The sequence below is a fragment of the Carya illinoinensis genome, chromosome 9 (assembly GCF_018687715.1).
Source record: "Carya illinoinensis cultivar Pawnee chromosome 9, C.illinoinensisPawnee_v1, whole genome shotgun sequence".
Lineage (NCBI taxonomy): Eukaryota > Viridiplantae > Streptophyta > Magnoliopsida > Fagales > Juglandaceae > Carya > Carya illinoinensis.
The window spans coordinates 28,319,670-28,345,044 of NC_056760.1; the positions used below are offsets into that span (position 1 = coordinate 28,319,670).

At 36.5% G+C, this 25,375-nt stretch overlaps 2 protein-coding genes across 2 annotated transcripts; one reads left to right on the forward strand and one right to left on the reverse strand.

Annotated features, from left to right (window-relative positions):
• Nucleotides 1–4,281: 4,281 nt before the first annotated feature.
• On the forward strand, nucleotides 4,282–5,004 carry LOC122276978. The gene has a single exon (XM_043086860.1). It carries the CDS (start codon nucleotides 4,282–4,284, stop codon nucleotides 5,002–5,004), a length of 723 nt encoding a protein of 240 aa, XP_042942794.1.
• A 17,994-nt stretch (nucleotides 5,005–22,998) lies between these two features.
• LOC122277535 (cation/calcium exchanger 1) lies at nucleotides 22,999–25,110 on the reverse strand. The gene has a single exon (XM_043087548.1). It carries the CDS (start codon nucleotides 24,959–24,961, stop codon nucleotides 23,195–23,197), a length of 1,767 nt encoding a protein of 588 aa, XP_042943482.1. The 5' UTR covers nucleotides 24,962–25,110; the 3' UTR covers nucleotides 22,999–23,194.
• Nucleotides 25,111–25,375: the final 265 nt, after the last annotated feature.

Here is a 25,375-nt window from a genome sequence, read left to right on the forward strand (position 1 = left end):
GTAATATAAAAAAAATGGGAAACCAAACTCCATATTTACATTACCAAAATACACTATTGAGGTAGTTCGTTGAGTAACTCGTATAACTCAACTAATGAGGCCAGAATACTGTTTAAAAACTAACTAGTGAAGCTGTAAGCTCCGGGTCGTGTTTGCGGTGTCTAGTCAACCTCCTCCAGTCTACCAATGTCCGCTCCCTGCTCTGATCCTGACACATCGCCTACCATTTGGGAAAATGGTTGTTGGGACTACCACGGTGAGATTTAATTGTAAATCTTAGCAAGTTAACAGGAAACTCTGACACAGGTTAATGATGCATGCATGACAGTAAAAACATGAACGCATAATTAAAGTCGGAAGTAAACATAGCATAACTTGACATATAGCATATCATAATTGACATAACCTGAACTGAAATGTGAACTAAACTTGACTTGACATGACATAAACTTGAACTTAAAACATAACATGGACTAGCAACATAACATGAACGTGAACTTAAAACATAGCATGAACGTGGACATACATAACATAAACATGAACTTGAACTTAACATAAACCTAATAATAACATGACATAAACGTGAACTTGAAACATAACGTGAACATGAATATAACATACATGAACGTGAGATTGAACATAACATAAACGTGAATATAACATGATATGAACATGAACTTGAAATTTAACGTGAATAAGGACATAACATGTATGTGAACATAACATAACATAACATGAACTTGATATGAAACTTGACCTAACATAACTTGGAATCTTGCTTCTTTAACTATTTAAATTCAATTTCTTGACATGAACTTGAACTTAAACTGAAACTTATTATTATCTCATGGGGTCACCATGATTACTTATTCTTATCTCATGAGGTCATCATGATTTTTTACTCTGATTTCATGGGGTCACTCATGAGGTCATCATGATTTTTTACTCTTATTTCATGGGGTCACCATGATTGCTTATTCTTATCTCATGGGATTACCATTATTGCTTACTCTTATCTCATGGAGTTACCATGATGGTGTATTCTTATCTCATGGGGTTACCATGATTGCTTACTCTTATCTCATGGGATTACCATGATGGTGTATTCTTATCTCATGGGATTACCATGATAGCTTATTCTTATCTCATGGGGTTATCATGATGGTGTATTCTTATCTCATGGAGTTACCATGATTGTTTATTCTTATCTCATGGGGTTACCATGATGGTGTATTCTTATCTCATGGGTTTACCATGATTGCTTATTCTTATCTCATGGGGTTACCATGATGGTGTATTCTTATCTTATAGGGTTACCATGATTGTTTATTCTTATCTTATGGGATTACCATGATGGTGTATTCTTATCTCATGGAGTTATCATGATTGCTTATTCCTATCTCATGAGGTTACCATAATTGCTTATTCTTATCTCATGGGGTCACTATGATTGTTTATTCTTATCTCATGGGGTTACCATGATGGTGTAGTCACAATAAACTGAATAATAACTTAACTGCACGAGGACATATATGGGACAGAAACATTTCATAACTTGACATGACATGCAACAAACAACATTTCGTAACATAACATATTTGCAATAGTAAACTTTATGTGACATGCCTTACATGTAACAAATAACATACTTAACATGATATACATACACCGTATAGCAGTACGTGATAGAATATCTTGTGTAACAGATGAATAATTCATGACAGAGTAAATTATGTGTAACAGAAAAATATGTGATAACTTGGCATGACATGATATATATGAAACACACATACATACATTGTAGTTCCTTTACTTAGCACCTATATACAGAAAACTGCTAGTAAGTTAAAAGCTAGCTTACCTCGATCGTCTCGTTCTACGATAATAAAGTACAAAACACGAGGAGCTGTAAAAGGGTATTGTAAAAATTAAAAATTTAATCAATAAATATTAGAAACATGAAAACAAGCTAACTTAGAGTAAAATTACCATTTTACCTCCTACATTTGAGAAAATAACAATTTTACCCATAACTTAAGGATTTCACATCCCAGCTTCAAAAATTTTTAAAATTTACATTTCTCATGTAAATTTTGTCTTTAACTCAAATATCATATTAGAAAAATTTAAAACAAATCACAATTATAGAAAACACACTATGGCTAAAACATCCATATGCCATTTATCTTGATTTTTGTTGCAATTCCTTCTAACTTCAAAACTCATTCTTAAACCAAAATTTTACAACAAAGATCTTCTGATCCTAAATTTAAAATCATACTTAAAACATTCATTTAGAAAAAACTAATAATCAATACCAAATTTTTTTGTAAAAAGATCCAAACAATTGAATTACAAGTTTTAACCCTAAATCAAAACATCTTCAAAAATTCTAAAAAATCAAATCTTACTTGTAACATATTCATAAAATCATCCTAAGATCAACCATGCTTTAAATCATCAAACTAAAGTCATCAAAATCACAAAATAACACTTGGAGGTTTTGGTTTTACGCTTAGTCCAAAAATAGAAACTTTTTTCGTAATTAGCTTTGATCAATCTCTTGATCCATGGCTTAAAAGGATGAGATCTTCAAATTAAAAAATCACATGGTTTCAAAATGTGTCCTAAATAATATCCAACCATCAAACTTAAAATCACATGGCTAAAAATCAATAAAACATGGATCTAACCCAAAAACATCAAATCTTAAGCCTAACCGGAATCCTCTTAAATAGAAAAATCATATCTTTGAAACTAATACTAATTATCATTGAAAATAACATCCTAACATGAAAATAAGAGATTTAGGATCATCATATAAATATCAAAGCCTTTAAAAGTAAGATCAAACCACGAAATATTCAAACTTTCTCCAAATAAAAACTGTTTTTCCACTTCCAGTTTTCAAGTTTCTAGCTCTAAGAAAATCTATCATCAAAACCTTTATTCATGCAACAAAACCTCAATGAACACTCTTAAACACATACTAACAACACTCCATAAAATTTTCGGACCAAGATATATCCATTAGTTTGGTCAAAAATGCCAAAACATAACATACTCTCTAGTTTCATGCCCAGAATGTCCTTTCCATGGTTAAAAATACTTTTGACTTACCAAATGACTATGGAATGAGACGAATAGTATATCTACAAAAAATATACTCAGATAAGAAAAACTTTTATGAGGATTCATCGTGTGAAAATACTTACAAGTGTCAAAAATCTCTACGAAAAAAGACCCATAAATCTGTCCGAGAGAGCTCTTTTGGGTTTCTCTCTATGAACAGGGTGAAGAAGTGATGAAAGAGAAATAAATGTGTCTTGAACGACTTTGGACTTCTGGAAGGGGGAGATATGAGCTTGAATGACCCTTGATTGGAGGTGAATATGTGACATAAAGTGGAGAATAGTGAGTGGATGGTCTTCCATGTGGGGGAAGAAACTTTTTCATGAAATTTTGCCAAGGTAGCCAAATTCTTGGGCCTTGGTGGGTCTCAACCTAGTGGGCTTCAATTTGGGGTTTAAAGGGGGTTTGGTCCGGTTTTGAGATGCTATCAAGCCCAAATCTAATTTTTCTTGGCCTAATCAAATTTTCAAGATTTAAAAGGTTGGATAATAATGTCATAACAATGATTTGATGAATTAATAGTATGTGGAAGTGATTTAATCAAGCGATTAAACACAATGTTAGAAATCAGATAAAAAGGGGTTTGGAGGCCAACTTTAGGCTTTAAGGAAACCCTTTAGGGTTTTGGTTTTCAACTAAAATTTTGAGATTTCAATCAGATTCGAATCATTTAGGGTCTCGCTAGGGTTGAAACCCTCTTTGGTCTGAGACAATTTGGTTGATCAAATGAAATTTTTTTTTTCTTAGGTGGCATGATATCACATCTTGATTTTCTTCACAAATCCATCTAATGGTTCCTCTTTGTGCCAAGTGTCTAATACTATTTCCTATGTGTGGTTAAAATCTTGCCAAGTGTCCAAATAAAAATTTTCTATCCTAATTTAGACATTTCACGCCGTGATTTGGAAAACACTGCACTTAGTACGCTTATAGAGTGCTGGTGAATATTGGTTTTCTATCGAGTTTTCCTAATAGTTGTTTGATGTATCTTCCTCGCACCTCGTCTGATCATTGTCCTATGGTTACTTCTTTATGGGTTGATAGAGGGTTGGTCCTAATCCTTTCCATTTTCAAAGAATGTGGTGTTTGCATGAGGAGTTCTTAGGTGTGGTAAGTAAGTGTTGGAGGCAAGAATTTCAAGGTTGCCCGATGGTGAAATTCAGTAGAAAGTTAAAAAAATTGAAACAAGTATTGAAGAAGTGGAATAAGGAGGTCTTCGGTAAAGTGGAAGTAGATCTTAAAGTCATTGAAGAGGAGCTTCTTGAGTTGGAGAATAATGTTCAGCAAAATTATATTCAAGAAATGGAAGTTGAGCTTTTGAGATGCAAGCAAAAGCATATCCAATATTTGCATAGAGAGGAGATTATGGGGTGTCAAAAATCCAGAGTTAAGTGGATTTGTGAAGGTGATGATAACACGGCTTTCTTTCATGCCTCTCTTAGATGTAAAAAGAAATTTAAGACTTTAGAGAGTATGATTCTCGAAGATGGTAGTGTTTTTGATTCCGGTGAAGCAGTCCTTGAGGAGGCTATTGATTTCTTCCAGCAGCAGTTAACCACGTCGCCAGTGTCTTTTGAGGAGCCTGGTATGAATCTCATAACTTCTATTATTACTGAGGCTGATAATCGGTTTCTTTGTAGAGTTCCAGATTTGATGGAGGTTAAAGAGGCGCTTTGGTTGATCCCACAAGATAGTAGTCTGGGACCTGATGGTTTTTTTACTAGTTTTTTCCATCATGCCTGGGATATTATCAAAGAAGATTTATTGATGTTGGTGATTGAATTCTTTGAGGGGAAGCCTTTAACCACTTTCTTTGGTGCTACCAATATTGTGTTGATACCGAAAGTGGATGAACCAAGGGGTTTTTCGTAATTTAGGCCTATCAGTTTATGTTTTCTTGTTTATAAAATTTTATCCAAGGTTCTGGTGAATAGGTTGGAACCTATCATGAAGAAAATAATTTCTAATGAACAATCAGCTTTTATTAAAGGCCGGAGCATTTTTGATAATATTTTTATTGCTCAAGAAATGATTCAAAGTATGAACAAGAAAATGAGAGGTGGTAATGTTATGATTAAAATTGATATGGCAAAGGTGTATGACAGGGTAAATTGGAGGTTCTTGTTGGAGGTGATGAAGAGGTTGGGATTCTCAGATCATTGGAGGGGTTTGATTTTTAATTGTATCTCTTCTCCTATGTGTTCGGTGATGCTCAATGGTTCTTTGAATGAGTTTTTCAAACCTTCCCAGGGTATTAGGCAAGGGGATCCTCTATCGCCATATCTTTTCATTTTATCACAAGAATTTCTTTCTTGTATGATTAATGTTGATTTCCAACAGGAAAAAGTAAATCCTTTTAATGCTAATGGAGGTATTCTGATTTCTCATTTGTTTTATGCTGATGATATGCTGATTTTTTCAAATGGAGGTAAAAGATCTCTAGTGCATATTATGAAGACTTTGCAAGCATACCAATCTATTTCTGGGCAGATGGTCAGTCTGGCTAAGTCATCTATTTTTTTCTCCTCTAAGTTTTCTGTTGCTAGAAAATTAGAGTCTTTAAGGATCACAGGTTTTATGGAGGGTAAATGGCCGTGCAATTATCTGGGAGTTCCGCTGCATGTGGGACGGATGAATATCAAATTATTTGAACCTTTGTTGTTGAAGTTGCAGAAAAAATTGGCTGGGTGGAAGAGTAACATTCATTCTTTTGGGGTAAGATTAGTCTCCTCAAACATGTTTTATCTAGCATGTCAATTCATGTTCTCTCTGTTATGAATTTACCTAAGGGTGTTTTCAAGGCCATCAAAAGTATTTTCTCTAGTTTTCTTTGGAATTCGACTAATGATAAAAGAAAAAGAAAATGGGTTTCTTGGAAAAATATTTGTTTGCCAGTTGAGGAAGGAGGTCTGGGTATTTGGAGCTTACATGATATTCAAATGTCTCTTTTTATGAAATTTGCTTGGAAATTACTGGAGGGGAATTCGGTGTGGGCAAAATTCTTTCAGAAGAAATATGTGGGTGGTAAGCACCCTGCGGCTCTTTATAATTCCACAGGTTCAAGATTTTGGAAAGGTATTTTGTATGTGATGCCGATTGTGCAACAGAATTCATGTATTTTGGTTAGAAGTGGTGCTTGTAATTTTTGATTTGATAATTGGTTAGGGGATAGGGCCACTGCTAATACTGAAGAGGTTAGTGTAGATGAGAATTTATTGGTGGTTGATATTTTAAATAATTCTGGCTGGGATGTGACTAAATTGCGTATGCTGGTGTCGAAAGAGATGGTTCAGAAAATAATCGCCTCGCTGGTTCAAATATCAGGTGGATCAGATATGCGTATTTGGCAGCCTAATCCGGATGGTACTTTCTCTACCAAATCTACTTGGCATTTAATTAGAGAGATAGGGCCTGTTTGTCTTTGGAAAAAATGGTTTTGGCATAAATTGGTTCAAAAAAAAAATGTCTTTTGTTTGTTGGGGTGCTAAAAAATATGTTTTGCCTGTGGATGATATCATTTCTAAGCTAGGTGTTCCTCTAGCTTCAAAGTGTCATTGTTGTGTTTTATCACAACAAGAATCCATTGATCATATTTTTTATAGTGGCGAGTTGGCTACTATGGTTTGGAGGTATTTTGCAGGTATTTTGGGGGTTCGATTGCCTAACCTCCAAAGATGGACTGTGGTTATGAATGTTTGGTGGCTTCGAGCGTCAGAATCTTCTCAAGTTGTTGTCGTGGTATCTTACCAATCATTATCATGTGTGCTTTGTAGAGAGCACGGTGTGAGAATAGAATGGAATGAAAGAATACTGATTAGAAGGGTGTGGTAAGGAGTGTCAAGTTGATGTTAATTGATATGTTTTCTCTGCATCGGAAATTTGATAGATTGCATGCACATGATATCAAGGTTTTACAGGAATTAAATTGTCCAATTGCTCCTGTTATCAAAAAAAGTATGAAAGCTATAGCTTGGATTAAGCCAAATAGAGGACAGTATAAGCTAAATGTTGATGGTAGTTCGCTTAGAAACCTTGAATTAGAAGGTGGCGGTGGGGTTATCAGAGATCATTATGGTCAAGTGTTGGTGGGTTTTGCTACTCATTATGGGCAGGTTTCCCACAATGTTGCTGAGGGGAGAGCTTTACTTGATGGGTTAAAGTTGGCACAACAGTTGGGTATTCGAGATATTTGGGTGGAATCCGATTCAGAAGTTATTGTGAGATGGATTCATGCTGGTAAATGCAGTTTATGGTACTTGTGGGATTTTTGGGATGACATCCAAAGATTATTTGTTGATTTACAGTGTTCCATCCATCATATTTTCAGAAAAGCAAACATGGTTGCGGACTATCTTGCCAAAAAGGGGGTTTTTAATAGATGTAAGTATTTCACAGGGTTGGTCCTTGATAGAGGTATCCTTCGTGGGTTAGTACATACGGATATGTGGGGTCTTCCTTATATTATGATGTAATTGTTGATCTCCTTGTGTTTTCCATTGTATGCACTTTATTTGGTTGTTTTTCTTTGATCACGTGGGTTTTAGGTTTTTTTTTGTTTAGTTTTTGTAAAACCTCTAATGATTGTGCTGTAACCACGGTATTCCTTCACCATATGTGAGGGTTTTTTCATAAAATTGGGACGGGGCTGCTATGTGGGTGGCTACCAGCTTTTCGATAAAAAAAAACAAAAAAATCGAGGTTACTATTCACTCTAAAAAAATGCATAATAAATTTAGTATTGAAAAATCCTAAATATTCATATTAACCTACAGTGAAAATCGTTTACCAAAACTTAACCCCGAAGTGTGCCCAAAAATAATTTCACAGTTTCGAACAGACATTTCGTTCAAAATTATGAAAAATGGGTTATTGCGCCATAAAATCCTAAATAATCAACTGAGTTTAGTGGCACTGACTATAATGTATTCTGATACTTCTAACTATCTCAAATAATAAAAATCACATTTTTAGTACCATAGTGAGTAATAACACTGATTATGTTGACAGACTAAAACCTATGCGATTAGTTGATTTGTGAAAACTTACGAAATTTTCACGAGGTTCCTAAAGTTTATAGAAATTCCACCATTGAATTTCTAGCGGGTTGTTACACTAAGAGAATGCTTGAGAGAGTTGTGTGAGAAAGTGAGGAGTGAAGGGAGTGTTTATAGGACTCCATGGGGGGTGAGAGGCAAGGAGGGACGTTGGTTTGGCTGAAGGGTGAGGCCTATGAGTGGTGGAAGTGGGCAGTGGAGTGTTGAGTGCCAATTTCAAGATTTTGTCATGCTAGGTCAGTTGAATAGTGGTCTAAAGCTTTATGGTTTCATCATGGTCAGGTACTAGAATGTGTTAATAGGTGCAAGTGCTGCCTTGGTGTAGAAATTGAAACAAAAACCAAAATGATTTCCAAGGTGAAATCATGCTAGTGGCCAAAGGGTTGGGTATCAAAACTACCCATTTTTTTTATCATCCTTTTGTCCTAACTTGTGATTTTTATTTTTATTTTTTATTTTTATTTTTATTTTTATTTTTATTTTTTTTTATAGATGTGATGACCTCCATTTGGTAGCTTTTTCGGGTGAGGAAGAGAGGGGTTATTGGTTGTCATGTGATCATGCATGAGCCGAAAATGAAGGAAAGTGAATTGGTGATGGTTTCAACCATGTGTCCTATGCATTCCTCTCCTATTGCCAATCGGTCTTGCTTCCTTTGGGAGATAATTGGACAAGCAAGTACTTTAGTGCTTTGAATCACTTTATTAGGATGAAATGATAGAGCTGGTGGTGTGGGGAAGGTGGCTATTTTGGTGCAGAAAATTTCTTGAAGATGAAGGTGTAGTAGTCTAGTCAAGACTTTAAGTTCCTAGGTGAATAGTTGTGTTTTTGGCTTAGCTTAGGGAACTGTTTTTGGCCTTTACTTAGGTCTGATTTTAGGGGATATAATGAGGGTTGAAAGGTGCAGAAAACCCTCTGAAAAATTGTGGAAGAGGCATGGGTTTGGGGCTAGTTTGTTAAAGTGTTGCTTGGTGATGCACCAAGGGTTTCGGCTGGTGGGTTGTGGTGGCAATAACATGCCTTTGCCTCAAGTGACATGGGTTGGGTTGATTCCAACTTTCAAGAGTTTTTTAAGAGTGATGCACAACAAGTGTAAAAGATAAAAATTTTAAACCAAAAACTATGAAGCAAAGAGTTTCAAGAAAACTATAAAAGTCATGATGCTTGAGTTACTATTCATGGGTGAGATGAATAGTGATTCTTAACTCAAGTTAGGAGCCTAACCATGGTTGGGAGGGAACCTTAGGGGTGCGTGGTTGAGTTTGGGTTAAATAGAAACCAATAATATGGTGTATATGGGTCCAACTTGGAAGAGTGAAATAAAATACAAAACTTGGGCTTCATTCATGGGTTGGGCTTTTAATGGGTCATATGAACAAGTCTTGGTTGTGGGCCTAGGAGTGGGCTTATCCATGGGTCTTATGTCTAGATTTATTGGGCCTATCCTTGGCCTCAATAGCCCACTTGGTTGGGTCTTAGCTTTGGGTCTTTTCTAGATTGGGCCATTAGCCTGGGTCTCACTAAGTTGGGCCTAATAATCTAATATCTACGAAGTTGGGCCTAAAGTCTTGTATTCTTTATGTAAGGCCTAAAGTCTTATATCTCCCAAGTTGGGCTTAAGGCTTTTAATGTCTATCCTTAGCCCATCTATTATTAGTAAACTAGGGCCCTTAACAAACCACCTTTGGGCTTTTCTAAATCCACCCAAATTTTAACCCAATTGCCTAGCCCATCAATATGCTATATATAATTCTTTCATTGGCCTCTTGGCATTTATCCTCAAAATTAATAAAGCTTTAATAATTCTAACTAATCCAAAGGTGCGAGCTCTTATGACAATTCAAGCTCTAAAATTTTCCTTTAAAAAAAAATCACAACTTACACTAGAAGGTTAGGTTTTTCTTTAAAAGAGGTTTTCTTTCCTCATAAAAAAATTTCTCACGCCTTGTACATTCATTCATAAAGACCTAAATGATTTCACAATGTTCAATTTAACTATTACCATTTTCCATTGGCCGATAAACATTATTACACTTATGTTTTAGGGTTAGCTGTCTTTTGGACCCAAACTCCACCCATGGCCATAAGTTGGGAATCCCTTTCAATCAGGGGACAACACTGAGTGCAATACCAATACTACTTATCCAGTATTACAATCTGCCAAATCCATTGGTACTATCATTCATTCAGTTATTAGCCGTTATGTAACTTCATACATTAAAACATTCATTTTCTTTCATTTCTTTTCTTTTCATTCATTAGTTCATTTAATTTCATAAATATCATTTCATAACATTGAACATAAACATCATCACTTAATGGATCATAAGAACAATAATTAAGACATATACATCCATTTCATCATGCATACATTTATCATAGAGATGCATAAATAGGGGTTGCCAAAGAAAGACCATTACATACACATACCTCAAAACATTAATAACTTAGCATAGATTCATAATGCATCATTTTCTTTCTAAGAAAAACATTTCATTTCCTATCAATGCATTAAAAGACATTTTCTCATATGAGAAATTTATTTCATTTTCATAAATAAAAAAAAAAAGGTAGCATTTTCATTTTCACACAATTTAGATAACACTAGAAGAGTGTGTGTATATATATATATATTACTTACCTGGAATCTATGCCATTTTCATTTAATACAGTCCACTCATATGTGTGTCAGGTGGCAACCTACATTTTATCCATAGTATCTATAATTTTTTATAATTTCCTTTTCATTTACATATGCAACTTAAACTTAAAACTTGCATAATAACAGTACTCTCAACTCTTAGTGCCTTTTATTCTACGTGGTCTTAACCTTCAATTGATTATTTACTTAAACGTTCTTCACTTAGGGCAGTTTAATTATCTAATCCATCCTCCATACATTCCTTTACCACCCTTTTCTTAATTTAAAAGCCATAGCTTGTGACCCCTTGAGGTCACCTTTTCAGGACATAGCATTCAACTTCATGGCTCATTACAACATTTGATTCCATTCAACTCAACTACAAAATGCTCAATACTTTTCTTCCATAAATACATCATTCATACCAAATCTATTCAATGGATATAACCAACTAAATTTTACATGTACCCTACCCATTTATCACCTAAGTCAACATATAATTCATCAATCTTGATATATCAAACTTCAACCACACTTCATTTATAATTCAACCCATGGCACCATACACCATTTACACATATCAATAATCACCACACTTGCATCCAACTCAATTTAAGCAAGGGAGGAGGAGTTTACTTTTAAAGTGAAGCATGGAGCTTCACTTTAAAATTGAAGGCACCAGTCCTATCAACTCCATCATTCCCTTCAACCATTTATATATAACTGAATCCAACACTTCAACATAAACCGTTCAACTGCAAACACTCAACTAACATGTTCTAGATCGAGGTGGAGATAAGAGTGCCATTTTACTAAAGGCAAACACAAAAAGGCTACTTGCCATGAAGGTGAGAACAAGGAGCCATGGAAGTCAGTAACTTTGACAAAACAAAGAGTTACCAACTAAGGTGAGCAGCAATCTAGAGAAGACTGGGAAAGTGAGGGAGCTTTTTAGAATTACATGAAAGTGCTCAGAAAAGTGGTAGTACTACACTTAGAACCCCTACTCCTTTCAAAGGGTCACATTTGGAGTGGTTTTGCGATGAAAGGTGAAGGTTTAACGGGTTATGTTGTTTGAACATAGTAATACGACTCAAGCCACGATCGAGACCCTCTTTCAAGGAGAGTCAGAGGACCAAGCATGTGGACCATGCTTGGCAGTTTGTCTCTATCTTCCTGCAGTATGACAAATAAGGATTAAAGAAAATCCTTACCGTATATCTAGAATCAGAAAGGACATTTGACAATCCTACCCTATTTAAAAGACCTAGATGGGGGATAGATCTCAGAGACTTTATTCACTAAAGAGTTCATGAAGTCAATTGCTATGGAAAGCAAGAAGCAGAACGATGATGAGAGGATTTTCGACATAGAAAGATAGGTTAGCTTTTAAGATAGTACTGGAAAATGTGAGGTGATTCTTGTGAGTAAAAGGCATTGCATTATCTATGTAACTTTCCCCCATTATACAAGCATGAATAAACATTTCAATCATTATGTTTATGTCCATATTTCTGCATTGATTTCCAATATTTTTATGTTTGAATGTGTTAACTATTTTCAATACATGACTTTGAATCCCTATGTGGGAATCCAATATCTCTGTGTGAGAAGTCGGTAGTGTGAATTTATAATCATAGGACAGGATGGAGAACTCCTCGGACCATTCCTATGAAATGTTGCCATGTGTTTCACATGAGAAGGAGAATGCAATGTGTGTATTGGGGTGGAATGATGTCTTATTTGGCCTCAACTGATAGTTGGGATGTAGGATCCTACAGCGTATCACCTGTTGGTGTCCTCGAGTTTATTGGTTGTATATAAGCATCTTGGTGCAACAAGTATCTCTGTGTGAGAAGTCTATGTGTTAAATATCTATGTGATGAGTACCTGTGTGGTGGAAGAATGTTACTCGGGCTAAAATATGTTGATTATTGGTTTTTACGAGGTTTTATATTGGAGAAGGATTATTCCTTGCCATCTTAATTCCAATGTGTTTCTTTATATTGCACAAAAGAGAGGGCACGTCCTCAGGAGGCAATTCCTCCTCATGCCTATAAATATACCTGTGTTATCTGAGATGATGATTCCTTGCCACGTTTGAAGATGCACTTAGCTAAGAGTGAGGTGACTCCTCGCCATACATATACATGTCTATCCAATCTTTTCATGAAGATGTTCATAGTATCTTCCGTGGCATTATCTCTCATTAGCAGTTTTATCATAACTGCCTAAACTACCTATGGTTCCATTCTTGGGACCATAGACTTTGATGCAGATCCAGACCCTAGAGTGAGGCCCGAGGAAGAAGAGTCAAACCCATTCAAGTCCTGAGTATGGGGACTAGTAGCCATTGTAATTACTTTGTACCTTTCATTAGAATATAAAATGTCAACTCGGGCGAGTACTTGTAATCGGTTTGCCACTTTATGATCATTTGGATGATGTATATCTAGGGATTTAATGAAAGGCGAGAGGCCATTTTTATTGGGAAGGTTAGTATTATGATAATTAACAGCTAGCATTATCACCACAATGTATTCTGTTTAAATTGTTGCTGCAATTTCATAGATAACTATCTTTCACGTATACTTCCTTATGAAAAATTACACGCTTAGTTTAGCTCCCTCTTGGGTGTTAACCGTTGGCTAACACTAACACACTTAGTACCATTGATCCTCGCCTAAACCTTCATGAAGAATGGGATGCCACACTATATCTAACACATTCTTCTAGACTTAGTATTAAACAATATCATTGTATAAGGCTAATTGTGGTGGGAGTTGATAATTGAATCTTTAACGGTTTGAGGCTGGGGCAGTTGATGGAGTAGCCCAGTTAGCCCTACGAGGGTCAATGGTTGATTTGCTGACCGGCGGCTTGATTTGCATCTTATATATTTTTTGGAATCATTGGTTTGGAATCTGGTGCTGCACGTGTCGTTCAAATATCTTAAGAAGGTGATAAATCTGTCACTTTCCATCGTATGAGACAAAAAATACTTTGTAGAAATGGCTTTTAAGTCTAGTCAAAAGAAGGGAGAGGATTTAGAGGGATGAGCATGAATTCCTCCCCCCACTCGTATCGGTACAAGGCATGGATATTATGGATTCTTTGAGAGAGAGAGGAGAGGAAGAGGGGTATAATCTGCTCAATCACTTACAAATTTGAATTTCATGGTCATGTATAAACATGCATATCATATCTAGATTCCTAGATATGTAACGTGCCCAATGTTTTACGGTCCTTCTCTCTCTCTCTCTCTCTCTCTCTCTCTCTCTCCCCCGCGAGTCTGAGTTAGAGTAAGGTTTGAGTCCCCTTGCTCATGCAAGGTGGTTTGGTCTTCCCCATTGGGAGCCTTGTCCTTTATTCACCTCTTTTGAATCTCTTCGAACTCTTCATATGGAGGAGGAAGATCTTGCCAAAAGGTGGGAAAGATTGAACTTATCTTCGGCAGAAAGTGAAGTCCTCAAGGTCCAGTCTGCTAGATCAACAGAGGGTGCCACACATAGCAAACATTGCATTGTTGGAGGAGTGCTGATCGAAAAAGGAATCAATAGTGAAGCCTTCAAAGTAACCATGTCGCAAATCTAGAGACTGGAGGGATGGGTGAAGTTCAAAGAACTAGGGGATTTTAAATTCCTAATCGAATTTCAGTTTATTGGGGATAAAGAAAAAGTTTTAGGGGGACGACCATGGTTTTTTGATAGAAACCTGGTGTCCTTTCTAGAATTTGATGAAGATGTCCTCTTAAATGACATTCCTTTCCGTTTTGAACCTTTCTGGATTCAACTTCACAGACTACCGTGGGGGGCAATGACAAAAGAAGTTGGTAGGCATTTGGGCTCCTCGGTTGGCCATGTCATTAGAGTCGATGCAGACTCTGATGGGGTGACATGAGGGAAATGTATGAGGATAAGAGTTGCAGTGGACTTACACAAACCCCTTCTACGTGGTAAATGGATGGAATTGAATAACTTAAAACACTGGATCTCCATAAAATATGAAAGGTTACAATCGTTCTGTTTTCATTGTGGCATTATAGCTCACAAAGGTAAAAGATGGAACCAACAGAGGGGGCCTATATCTAGCAATGATCCAAAGGTTCTGCAATTTGGCCCTTGGATCAGGGCTCAACCAATGAACTCTAAGATTTTTTATGGCAGGTAGTATGGGGGCAAGTCGGGTGGTCTGAATCAACAGCAGTGGCAACACACTGAGTCTTCAAATGGTCATGAAAGTGAAGCCAAAATGAACCAGAAAGAGGGTGAGGAGGAAGTCACAAATTCTGTTGGAAATAAATCTAAGGAAGAAAATGGCCTTTCAAAGCTTGGCAAGGGCCATATATCAGAGTCCCCGATTGCACCTATGGTGGAGGCCTTTAATTCTATCTATCAACTCCCAACTGTCAAGGAGTTGGCCCCTCCTGAAGTTATTAAAATCCCATCTGACTCGAATAGGGATCAGGTACAAGATAAAGTTAAGAAAGAAGTGGTTGTGCCAAGCTTTGTGGGAGTAGTGACTAGACAAAGAGGGGCCACTTGGAAAAGAAAGGCTAGAGAGGTAAATCATCCTATCTCTATGGTCATAACTCCTATCAGAAGGGGTGATAAGAAAAGGGAACTGAATTCTCAAATAGACATGGATAATAAAGTGAAAAAACATAAAGGCATCCAAGAATTAGCAGAATTAGGTGAGGAAACTATCTTGGTGGAGGCTGTTGAGCAACCCCACCAACAACTATGATAGGCCTCAACTGGAACTGTAGGGGGCTTGGAAACCCCCGTACAGTTCGAGAATTAAACCTCTTAGTGAGGTCAAAGTACCCCGATTTCATTTTTTTAATGGAAACCAAGTGTGGTAGGAAAAGGGTTGAGGATGTGAGGAACAATCTTCAGTTTGATTGTAGTTTTGTGGTGGAAAGCAGAGGCCTCAGTGGTGGCTTAGCTTTTCTATGGAAAAGCAATATGGACTTCTCTTTAGAGAACTATTCTCATAATCATATTTCTACGGTTCTCACTCAAGAGGAGATTCCCCAACAGATTTTGGTTACTGGTTTTTATGGCTTTCCCGAAACATCAAAGAGAGGGGAAAGTTGGAACTTGTTGAGGATGATCAATGGAGGACAAACCATGGCTTTGTTTAGGAGATTTCAATGAGATAATGCATCACCATGAGAAGGTAGGAGCAGCCAGCAGACCATATCCTCAAATGGAGGCCTTCAGAATGTTTATGGACTAGTGTGGCCTTAGTGACCTTGGCTATGAAGGATCAAAATACACCTGGTGCAATAATAGAGGGGGAGATCAGTTTACTAAAGAAAGACTGGATCGTGCTATGGGTAATTTGATGTGGTCTAATCTGTTCTTTGAATGCAATATCAATGTTCTTGCTACCCAAACTTCTTACCACTGCCCTTTATTGGTTAATGCTAGAAAGAGAGGTATGAGGGCTTTATGCTTTGAGACAAGAAGGGAGAAGATTTTCAGATTTGAAGCAAGTTGGAATGTACATGAAGCATGCAATAGCATTGTTAAATCTACATGGTCCTCACAGGATACAGTCCAGGGCCTAAAGATGAGTTCAATCTTGAGGAAACTAAACAGATGCAAGGAGTCCTTAAAGCACTGGAGCTCAAGCCTTGGGAAAAAACAGAGGGACATCCAAGGCCAATTGAATCTACTTTTGAAGTTGCAAGACTCAAACAATGGCTCTATCTCAGCAGCTATAAAGGTGCTACAGAAGGATATTGATAAATCCCTTGAGGAAGAGAACCTGAAATGGCAACAAAGAGCAAAACAGTCGTGGTTGAGAGATGGTGACAGAAATTCTAAATTCTTCCATAAATGTGCCAATCAGAGGAGGAAGAACAATGGGATTAATAAGCTTATGAGAGCAGATGGAAGTTCTACAACTGACTTGGGAGAGATTTCTGACTTGTTTTCCCAGTATTTCCAAGAACTTTTTACATCAGCAAATTCAAGTGGTACTGAGGCATGCTTGAGCCAAGTCCACCCTCGAGTAGACAGGGAGATGAATGCCAACCTTACCAAACAGTTCTCAGCTGAAGAGGTAAAGGCTGCTATATTCCATATGAACCCCATGGGCTCACCTGGACCAGATGGATACCCTGCCTTGTTCTACCAATCACACTGGGAAGTTGTAGGAGATGACCTCACTGATGCTGTTATGGAAATCTTAAATGGGAATGGTGATATTTCAGCTATCAATGATATTTTCATTGTTTTAATTCCAAAAATCAGAAACCCCCAAACTGTCCTGGATTTTAGGCCCATTTCTCTCTGCAATGTCATTTATAAGGTGGTGTCTAAAGTTCTTTCTAATAGGCTTAAACTGATTCTTCCTACTATTATTGCTCCCACCCAAAGTGCTTTTATTCAAGGCAGGATGATTATGGACAATGTTATTGTGGCTTTCGACACTCTTCATTCAATGGCAACCAAAGGCAAAGGGAAGCAAGGATACATGGCTATAAAGCTTGACATGAGCAAGGCCTATGATAGAGTGGAGCGAGTTTTCTTGAGGAAGGTCATGGGTAAGATGGGTTTTAGCAACAGATGGATTAACTTGGTCATGTAGTGTGTAACTACTGTATCTTATTCTCTCCTTATTAATGGTAGTTCTCATTGCAAATTTATACCAACTAGAGGAATCAGACAGGGAGATCCTCTCTCCCCCTATCTTTTCATTTTGGTGGCTGAGGTGCTTAGTAGTTTAATGAACCATGTTGAAAGCATCAAGATGATTCACGGATTTCCTATTTGCAGGGGGAAGCTTAGCATCAATCACCTATTTTTTGCTGATGATAGCTTGATTTTTTGTAGAACCAATGCAAGAGAGTAGTCATCTATTCATGTTTTGCTAAACCTCTATGAAGAAGCCTTTGGTCAGAAACTTAACAAGACTAAAACATCTATTTTCTTCAGCCCCAATACAAAGTCAGCTACAAAAGACTACATATTGAACCTGGCTGAAACTAGGTCTTCTTCATGTTATGAAAAGTATCTTGGATTACCAGCTCTCATTGGTAGATCCAAGCATGCTGCATTCAAGGATATCATTGATAGAATTAGAGGAAAAATCAGTAACTAGAAAAACAAGTTTCTCTCTCAAGCAGGAAAGGAAATACTCCTTAAGGCTGTGATTCAAGCCCTCCCCACCTATTGCATGGGGGTCTTTAAACTGCCTAAATCCCTTTCGAATGAAGTCAACAAAATTATGAATCATTTCTGGTGGGGCCATCTACAAAATGAAAAAAGGGTGCATTGGGTATCTTGGGTTCAGATGGGAAGATTGAAAGCTGCAGGTGGCTTGGGCTTTAGAGATCTTGAGGGTTTTAATCTAGCTCTCTTGGCAAAGCAAGGGTGGAGAATCATCCAGCAACCCAATTCCCTTGCTGCACAAGTCCTAAAACTGAAATATTTTCCTAGTGTTAACTTCCTTCAAGCCAGGTTGGGTAATAGGCCTTCATTTATATGGAGGAGTTTTTGTGCTGCAAAAGGCCTGATAGAAAAAGGCTCCATCTGGCATTTTGGTGATGGCCATAACACCAAAATTTGGAAGGATATGTGGTTGCCACTACAAGCTATAAAATCCAAGCACCAGTACATATTCTGCAGGAGGATGATAAAGTGGCAAGCCTCATATATAACGAAACTAAGCAATGGGATAGAGGTTTGATTACAGAAGTTTTTGGCTCTAAGTTAGCTGCAGTGATCTAGAGAATTCCCATTAGCTCTTCTGGTGCAATGGATAAACTAATCTGGTTAGGCTCCAAAGATGGCTCTTTCACTGTTAAGAGTGCCTACCATTTTCAGAACGAGCATCTTGAACAGCTCAAGGGACAATCTTCTAGAGGGCTGCTAAGGCAGAGGGACTGGACTGGTTTGTGGAAATTGCAGGTCCCTAATGCTATCAAAACCTTCATGTGGCGAGCATGCTTAGAAGCTCTCCCTACAGAACTCAATCTCTTCAAGAAAAAGATTGTGGACTCTCCTATCTGTCCTATCTGTTGCTTGGAAGAGGAAACCACCACTCATGCTCTTTGGAGCTGCAGCTTTGCCATGGATGTTTGGACTCAAGGCCATATAATATTCCAAAAAAGTTCTCTAAGGGTAGACAGTTTCAAGGAACTTTTCGAGCTCCTCAGCAAACAGTGTGTTCAACCTTTGATGGATTTGTTTTCAGTCACTGCCAGGAACATATGGCTTAGAAGGAATAAACTGTTTTTTGAGGGATCCTTTATGCATCCCAATCTGGTGGTGAAACAATCCTCTCTATCTCTTGCATCTTATAAGGAGGCCTAAGGCAATAGGAAAGCTACACCTCTTGCATCTTTTACTCATGCTTATGTATGGTCCCCACCTTCTCCAGCTTCCATTAAAATTAACTGGGATGCTGCTGTGGATGTGTCCCAAGCTAGAGTTGGCATTGGTCTGGTGGCCCGAGACCATGAGGACACTGTTTTAGTCACAAAATAGCTTCTTATCCCCAGCATTCCTGATCCTCTTTTGGCTGAAGGTTTAGGAGCTTTTCATGCGGCTACCTTGGCTAAGGGATTGGAGCTCGGTTCTGTCGTCTTAGAAGGGGATGCCTTACAGATTGTGAATGGTATTAACCAACATGTTGAGAGATGGGATAGGGTGGGCATGGTTATGTATGACACTAGTTTGCTGCTTTCTAGTTTATGTCAATGGTCTATGAGTTTTGTTAGGAGAAGTGGAAATCAGATGGCTCACAACCTGGCTGAGGATTCCCTTAAGCTAGGAGAGAACTCAGTTGTTATGGTCACTAGACCTTCTTTTAATCATGTATCTTCCCCTCCCTTGTTTTAATGGAATGGTTGTTGTTTCTCAAAAAAAAAAAAAAAAAAGAAGATTCCTAGATATGTAATGTCCACAGCTGGGATATGGCTTTGCGATATTCAATGCATATGCTTTTGGTTTTTTGTTTTTTCTCTAAAACCATAATGAGACACCACTCTATTTTTTCCCTATTTTTCTTCAGAGAGCACTCCACTTTAACAAGCACAAAATATAGCCTTTTACTTGGGTTGGCAATATTTATATATGACCCTTGATCCAACACAAACATGATCCTAAATTAACGAGTTTGAGTTTGATATAAATGGGTTTGGATTAAAATAGATTGACCCGTTAAGACATAATTAATAAATGAATTAATAGTGGGTTAACCGCTTAACCCTAAATCAACTCATAATAATCCGTTTAAATTTTATTTCAAAATTACAATTTTACATCGTTTGGTTGAAATATTGATATTTTTTGTTTGTAAGTAGTCTTATTGTATTTGTTTTTAGATATTATGGCTACTAATAAATATATATATTGACTTTTATGTAAAATTATGTTAATTAAGTTAAATGAATTATGCAGGTAAGTTCAACCATCTACATAAAACGAGTTGAAACATGTTGAAATGAGCTGAAATATGTCATGTTGTGTTGATCAACTTCCACCTGATTATAAAACGACTCAAAATGGATTATGTCATGTCTTCCGTTATTTGAATAATTGTGTTAGGGATTGAAGATCTGACCAGTTTAACTTAACAGCTCACATTCCGATTAGTTCATATAATTGAATATCCATGACTTGACACGACACGAATGACCCGTGAACACCAATTGCCACTTCTACCTTTATCCCACTAAAAATTCTCAATGTTTTTCATAGGAAGGTCGCATAGAAGATATTAGAGACCGTGATATCTAATAATCTTATGATTCGCATGAAGCGTTTAAGGAAAGAGTTCAATAACATTGATATATATTTTTTTGATACATGGGGGAGGGGGGATTCGATCCTTGGTTCTCTTAGTGAGAAATCAAGATGTTGCCAATTGGTCCAAAGGATTAGGGTTGTAACCGGTCCGATTCAGTCCAGTTTTGGACATATTTTAAAACCAAACTAGTCTGCCAATTTTAAGATTTGAAGAACCAATACCGCACCAATTATACCCCTAAATCAGTACTACTGGTTTTACCGGTTCTGATATGATTTTTCCAGCTTTTCTTATATATTATATAGAATATATAATATAGTATATTATAGTATATAATAATATAATGATAATATATGGTAATATATTATAATATATATATTATAATTGAATTATATACTATAGTGATATAGGATTTTAAAATTTAATATTATATTAACTAGTAATTTATCATATAATATAAAATTATTTTATATATAGTATATAAAAATTATATATAATATAAAAAATTAAAATATATATATGAACTGGTCTGGTTCAATTTGATCCGATATTAAAACAAAAAAAATTGGAGGTTGATTTTGATTGATTTTAAGAGAAATGAAACAGATAGTGAACTAAACCAAATTTTGTACCAAACCAACCCACTGGCTCGCTTCGGTTTACTAGTTCATCGATTTTTTTCATCCGTACAAAGGACCTCGGCCAATAACATTGATATTTGTTTAGAGAGATAATAACATTGATATTATTGTAATTGTGACAATGTTTATGGGTTATCATGGCACTTACAATTATCTCTCTAAACAAATAAGGAGCTTATATATAAGGTGGATCTAAAATCTTTGCCCCAGAGCCAACATGATCTAATTGTAACTTATCCAAAGATGATTTCAAGAAACTGGACCACATTCATTTGATCGGAACACTTCTAAGCAAGTTGTCCAAGTGGGTACTATTCTATGGATCCAATCATAACTAGTCATAACTTAGGACGTCCAAGTTGGCCACACTCCATTATTGTACGCGCATGTTCCTAAATTAATTGAACATGAGTGGTGTAGGCTCTACTGCCACCGATTCGGGATTGAAATTTGGGTCCGACAAGCGTTAAAATTTTTGTTTATGTATTTTTAAAATACTCTTAAATATTTTAAAAAAATTCACAGCATTAATAAAAAATATTTACTTAATTATTAAATTAAAAAATTAAAAAATTAGTAAAATAAAAATATCGAGAGAAATTCTTGAAACCGATTATCGGTATCGATCCCAAGCATTTCTCATTGAGCATACTTCTACTTTGTCTTCATATGATGCCGATGTTGCATAAAATAGGGGTCCATCCTGTCAAGAAGTTAGAGAGACATCTTACCAGGAAATAGAGATATTTGGTTTTATCCATTCATGCAAGTAGCTTTTAAGTTGACAAGTGAAAAAGCAAAAGCAAAAGCAAAAGCAAACGAAAAGGAAGATGAATGTAAAATCACCGCTGAGATTATGTTAGATGGCCGACTGAAGTTTTCAGAAAGCATGATGATGTTTCAGTTCCCAGCGTACAGTTAGGGTTTAATACAATTAAGTTGTGTATGGGTGTTGTATCCTCAACGCACACTTATCAATATTTCTCATTATTATTTATTAATTTATTATTAATTTTTATCTATTTTTATTATTATTATTTACTTTTTACTTATTTTTTATTACTATTCGTTACTTTATTATTACTTTTTACCTATTTTTTATTATTATTTATAACTCTTCTCATTACTTCTCAACACTCAAACTCATCCTTAATCCAACTAGTTTTTGAATTATTGGTTAAATTTTTAATTAATTAAATGAAAAATAGCCACGAAAAAGGACACGCTTTACGACAGGTTTGAGTTGTGCTAAATTGCATCCAATTCAAGCGGCAGTATGATATAGGAACTATTTACTTTTTTTTTTTTAAACTTTATAGGCAGTTCCTTTCATATATTTTTTATACACTCTATTAATTTACTTGACTGCATTATTTTTTTAATATAAAATAATTATTTAGTGCCTAAATAATATATAATAATGATTATATGTAGCATAATAAATTTGTATTTATACGAACTACTCCACTTTTGGTTGGAAGAGGAATGGTAGAAGAATCTTTAAATCAGCAATCGCCAACACCAAGAACTTTTAAACGTAAATTTGAAGAATAATAAGAAATAAAGATGGGTTAAGAAAGCTTAATTAACAAGGCAAATATGTCTTATATATTATATGATTGAATCATGAGAAGGTGAAAGACGCTTAAATTAGGTTATCTTTGAAGCTAGCCACCAAATAATTAGCTTAAATTAGTATTTATCCTATATATAATAAACCAAAGTATAAAACCAAGTAGGTTTGGCTCTATATAAATAATGTGTATTGGCAGGCAATATATTAACATTATATGCATTAACACATCATCATATTTTAAGTTCCACTCTGGATAAGAGGCCCACCCTTTAAATGGGCAAAAGGAAAAATGAACCAAAGTTGAAAAGAGTATTGATGCTTACAGTAGGTTTCAGAAAATATACATGCATGATAAAGTTCCACCACTGAAAGGAGCTCTCCTTTCTCAGAGTTTGAAGGAGGTCCCATGAAGGTTCAGAAGACCAAGAGCTCTGGCCAGCCTTAGGAACAGGAAGCAGACATAGATGGTCAAAAGTCCTCCTCCAAGAAACCTATCCAGCCTCATATTCTTCTTTGGTAATATCACAAGTGCCCAAAGCAAACCTCCAATCAGAAACCCTATGGTTTCAAAGAGGGAAGGGTCTGTAGGAATCACAAAATAAGACGGATATACAGACCATGATGATAAAACAAGTGACAAGCCTATGCCCATTAAGACATTGAAAAGAGGCCCAGCATAGCATCCTGATATGGCGATCTGGGTCCCATCTGTCCCTCCATTGATTGCCATGGCAGTATTGGCTATCAAATCTCCAAGGGAGTTGCCCCAAGCTAGGACTGTTAGCCCCAGAATTGAAGGGTTAATCCCAATTATATGCCCAATAGAAAGCAACAAAGAAACTAATTCCTCAGCAATAATATATGTCCAAGTGACACTCATCAAAAACCCTCCTGCCAGCCATGGGAACAAGCACCTCTTTGGCGGGGTAGAATTTTTGGTGGTCACAAATGCAAGATTCCCAAAAACCATCCCAATCAATCCTGCTGTCAAGTACGTCACCAGGCTGCTCCTTAAACCCACGTTTTCTCTCTGGGTGTTAGAAAGCGCTGCCAAGAGAAGAGGTGCCAAAGTAACCGAGATCACTGCATATGGCTTAGACCATCTCTCCTCACTAACCACGGGGATAGTCAGTCTTCTTGGCAACTGAAGAGGCAGTTCCAAAACATGTAAAATTTTGCCAAAATAGTAACAAGTTGATGAATTGAGATGCAAAAAGCTTGGAATCTGCAGTTGTTCTTCAAGATCGGTTTTCTCCAATAAGATTGGCTTTTCATCATCGACAGAACCAAGTAATGGTATTGCGATTTCGCCTGTATCTTGGTTTGAATTAGAAGTCTCCTCATTTCTACAGAAGAAATGAGTAGCCGAGACAGCGAAGACGTAAACAAAATAAATAGAAGCAAAACAAATCGCACCCCACAAGTTGATTTTCCCAATGGCTATGATCAAGAAAAGAGAGATGAGAGAGAAGAGAGAGAATAGAACATCTCTGATAAAGCTCGGTTTGTCAACCGCAATATGACGAGAGCTAATCAAAATACTTATTATTCCGACAACAACACTCGATATAAAGAAGGCACCTCCCAAAACGCTGTTTAGACCAACATCCCCACTCCCAGATCTAGTGAAGGAGACAATGGAAGCAAAGACATCAGAAGCACCATTTCCAAGTGAAAGAAGGGTGACTCCTGCTATAATTGGGGAAAGCTTCATGATCTTAGACAAACTTTCCAGAGAAGAACAGAAATAGTTTGCCGTTGTATTACCCAATAGATAGAACAGAACCAGAAGCCATAACAAAAGTACAACATGACCCAGGAAAGGAAACTGCCCAAAATTGCAGTAAAAGAATTGCAGATAACTTATGTACCCTTTGGGCCTGCAGCCAATATGTCTTTTGACATACAAGCACTTGTACTCATAATCTTGGTAGTTTTGGAGGCCGGTGCAGCCATCTGTTCTGATACTGCGGAGGAACAGGGGATTGGAGACGGAAGAAATTGTAGTAGTTCCGAGGGATAGATGAAGCAAACTTGTGTTGGAGGGGAAAATATGAGTTTTGAGAAAGACAGAGAGGAGTAACAGGAAGGATATGTTGAGGAAAAGGGAGATTTTCTTGGACTGAAATATGGAGATATTGGAGCTTGCCATTTACAGAATAGAGGTGTTAAGGGTGAAGATACTGGGAATTGAAGTCCATGGCTTTTGAGGAGCTTCTGGCGGGGAGCCTTTTTCCTATTTGTTGGGTGTGGGTGAGGATAAAGTACTAGAAGGCAAATTTTGAAACAATGATTGAGACCCAAAGAAAGTGAATGTGTAAAGAATTTCCTTTTCTTTTTTTATTTTTATTTTTTCTCTTCACCTTTTAAATACGATTGATTCCTTTTCGTTTCCCACAATCTTTCTCCTACGTACCTAGTAATGGTAGAGCGTCTGTGCAAGAGTTACATTTCTCATTTCATATTGTATATTTTATATATTTTAAAATTATTATTTATTATTTTATTTTATTTTTATTAAACTAATTTAGTTGTTTCACTTATTATTTATACACTACATACTTAT

Bases quoted from the DNA above. Each gene is read 5' to 3' on its own strand.
- LOC122276978 (XM_043086860.1), top strand. From the start codon at position 4,282: ATGGTGAAATTCAGTAGAAAGTTAAAAAAATTGAAACAAGTATTGAAG.
- LOC122277535 (XM_043087548.1), bottom strand. From the start codon at position 24,961: ATGGCAAGCTCCAATATCTCCATATTTCAGTCCAAGAAAATCTCCCTT.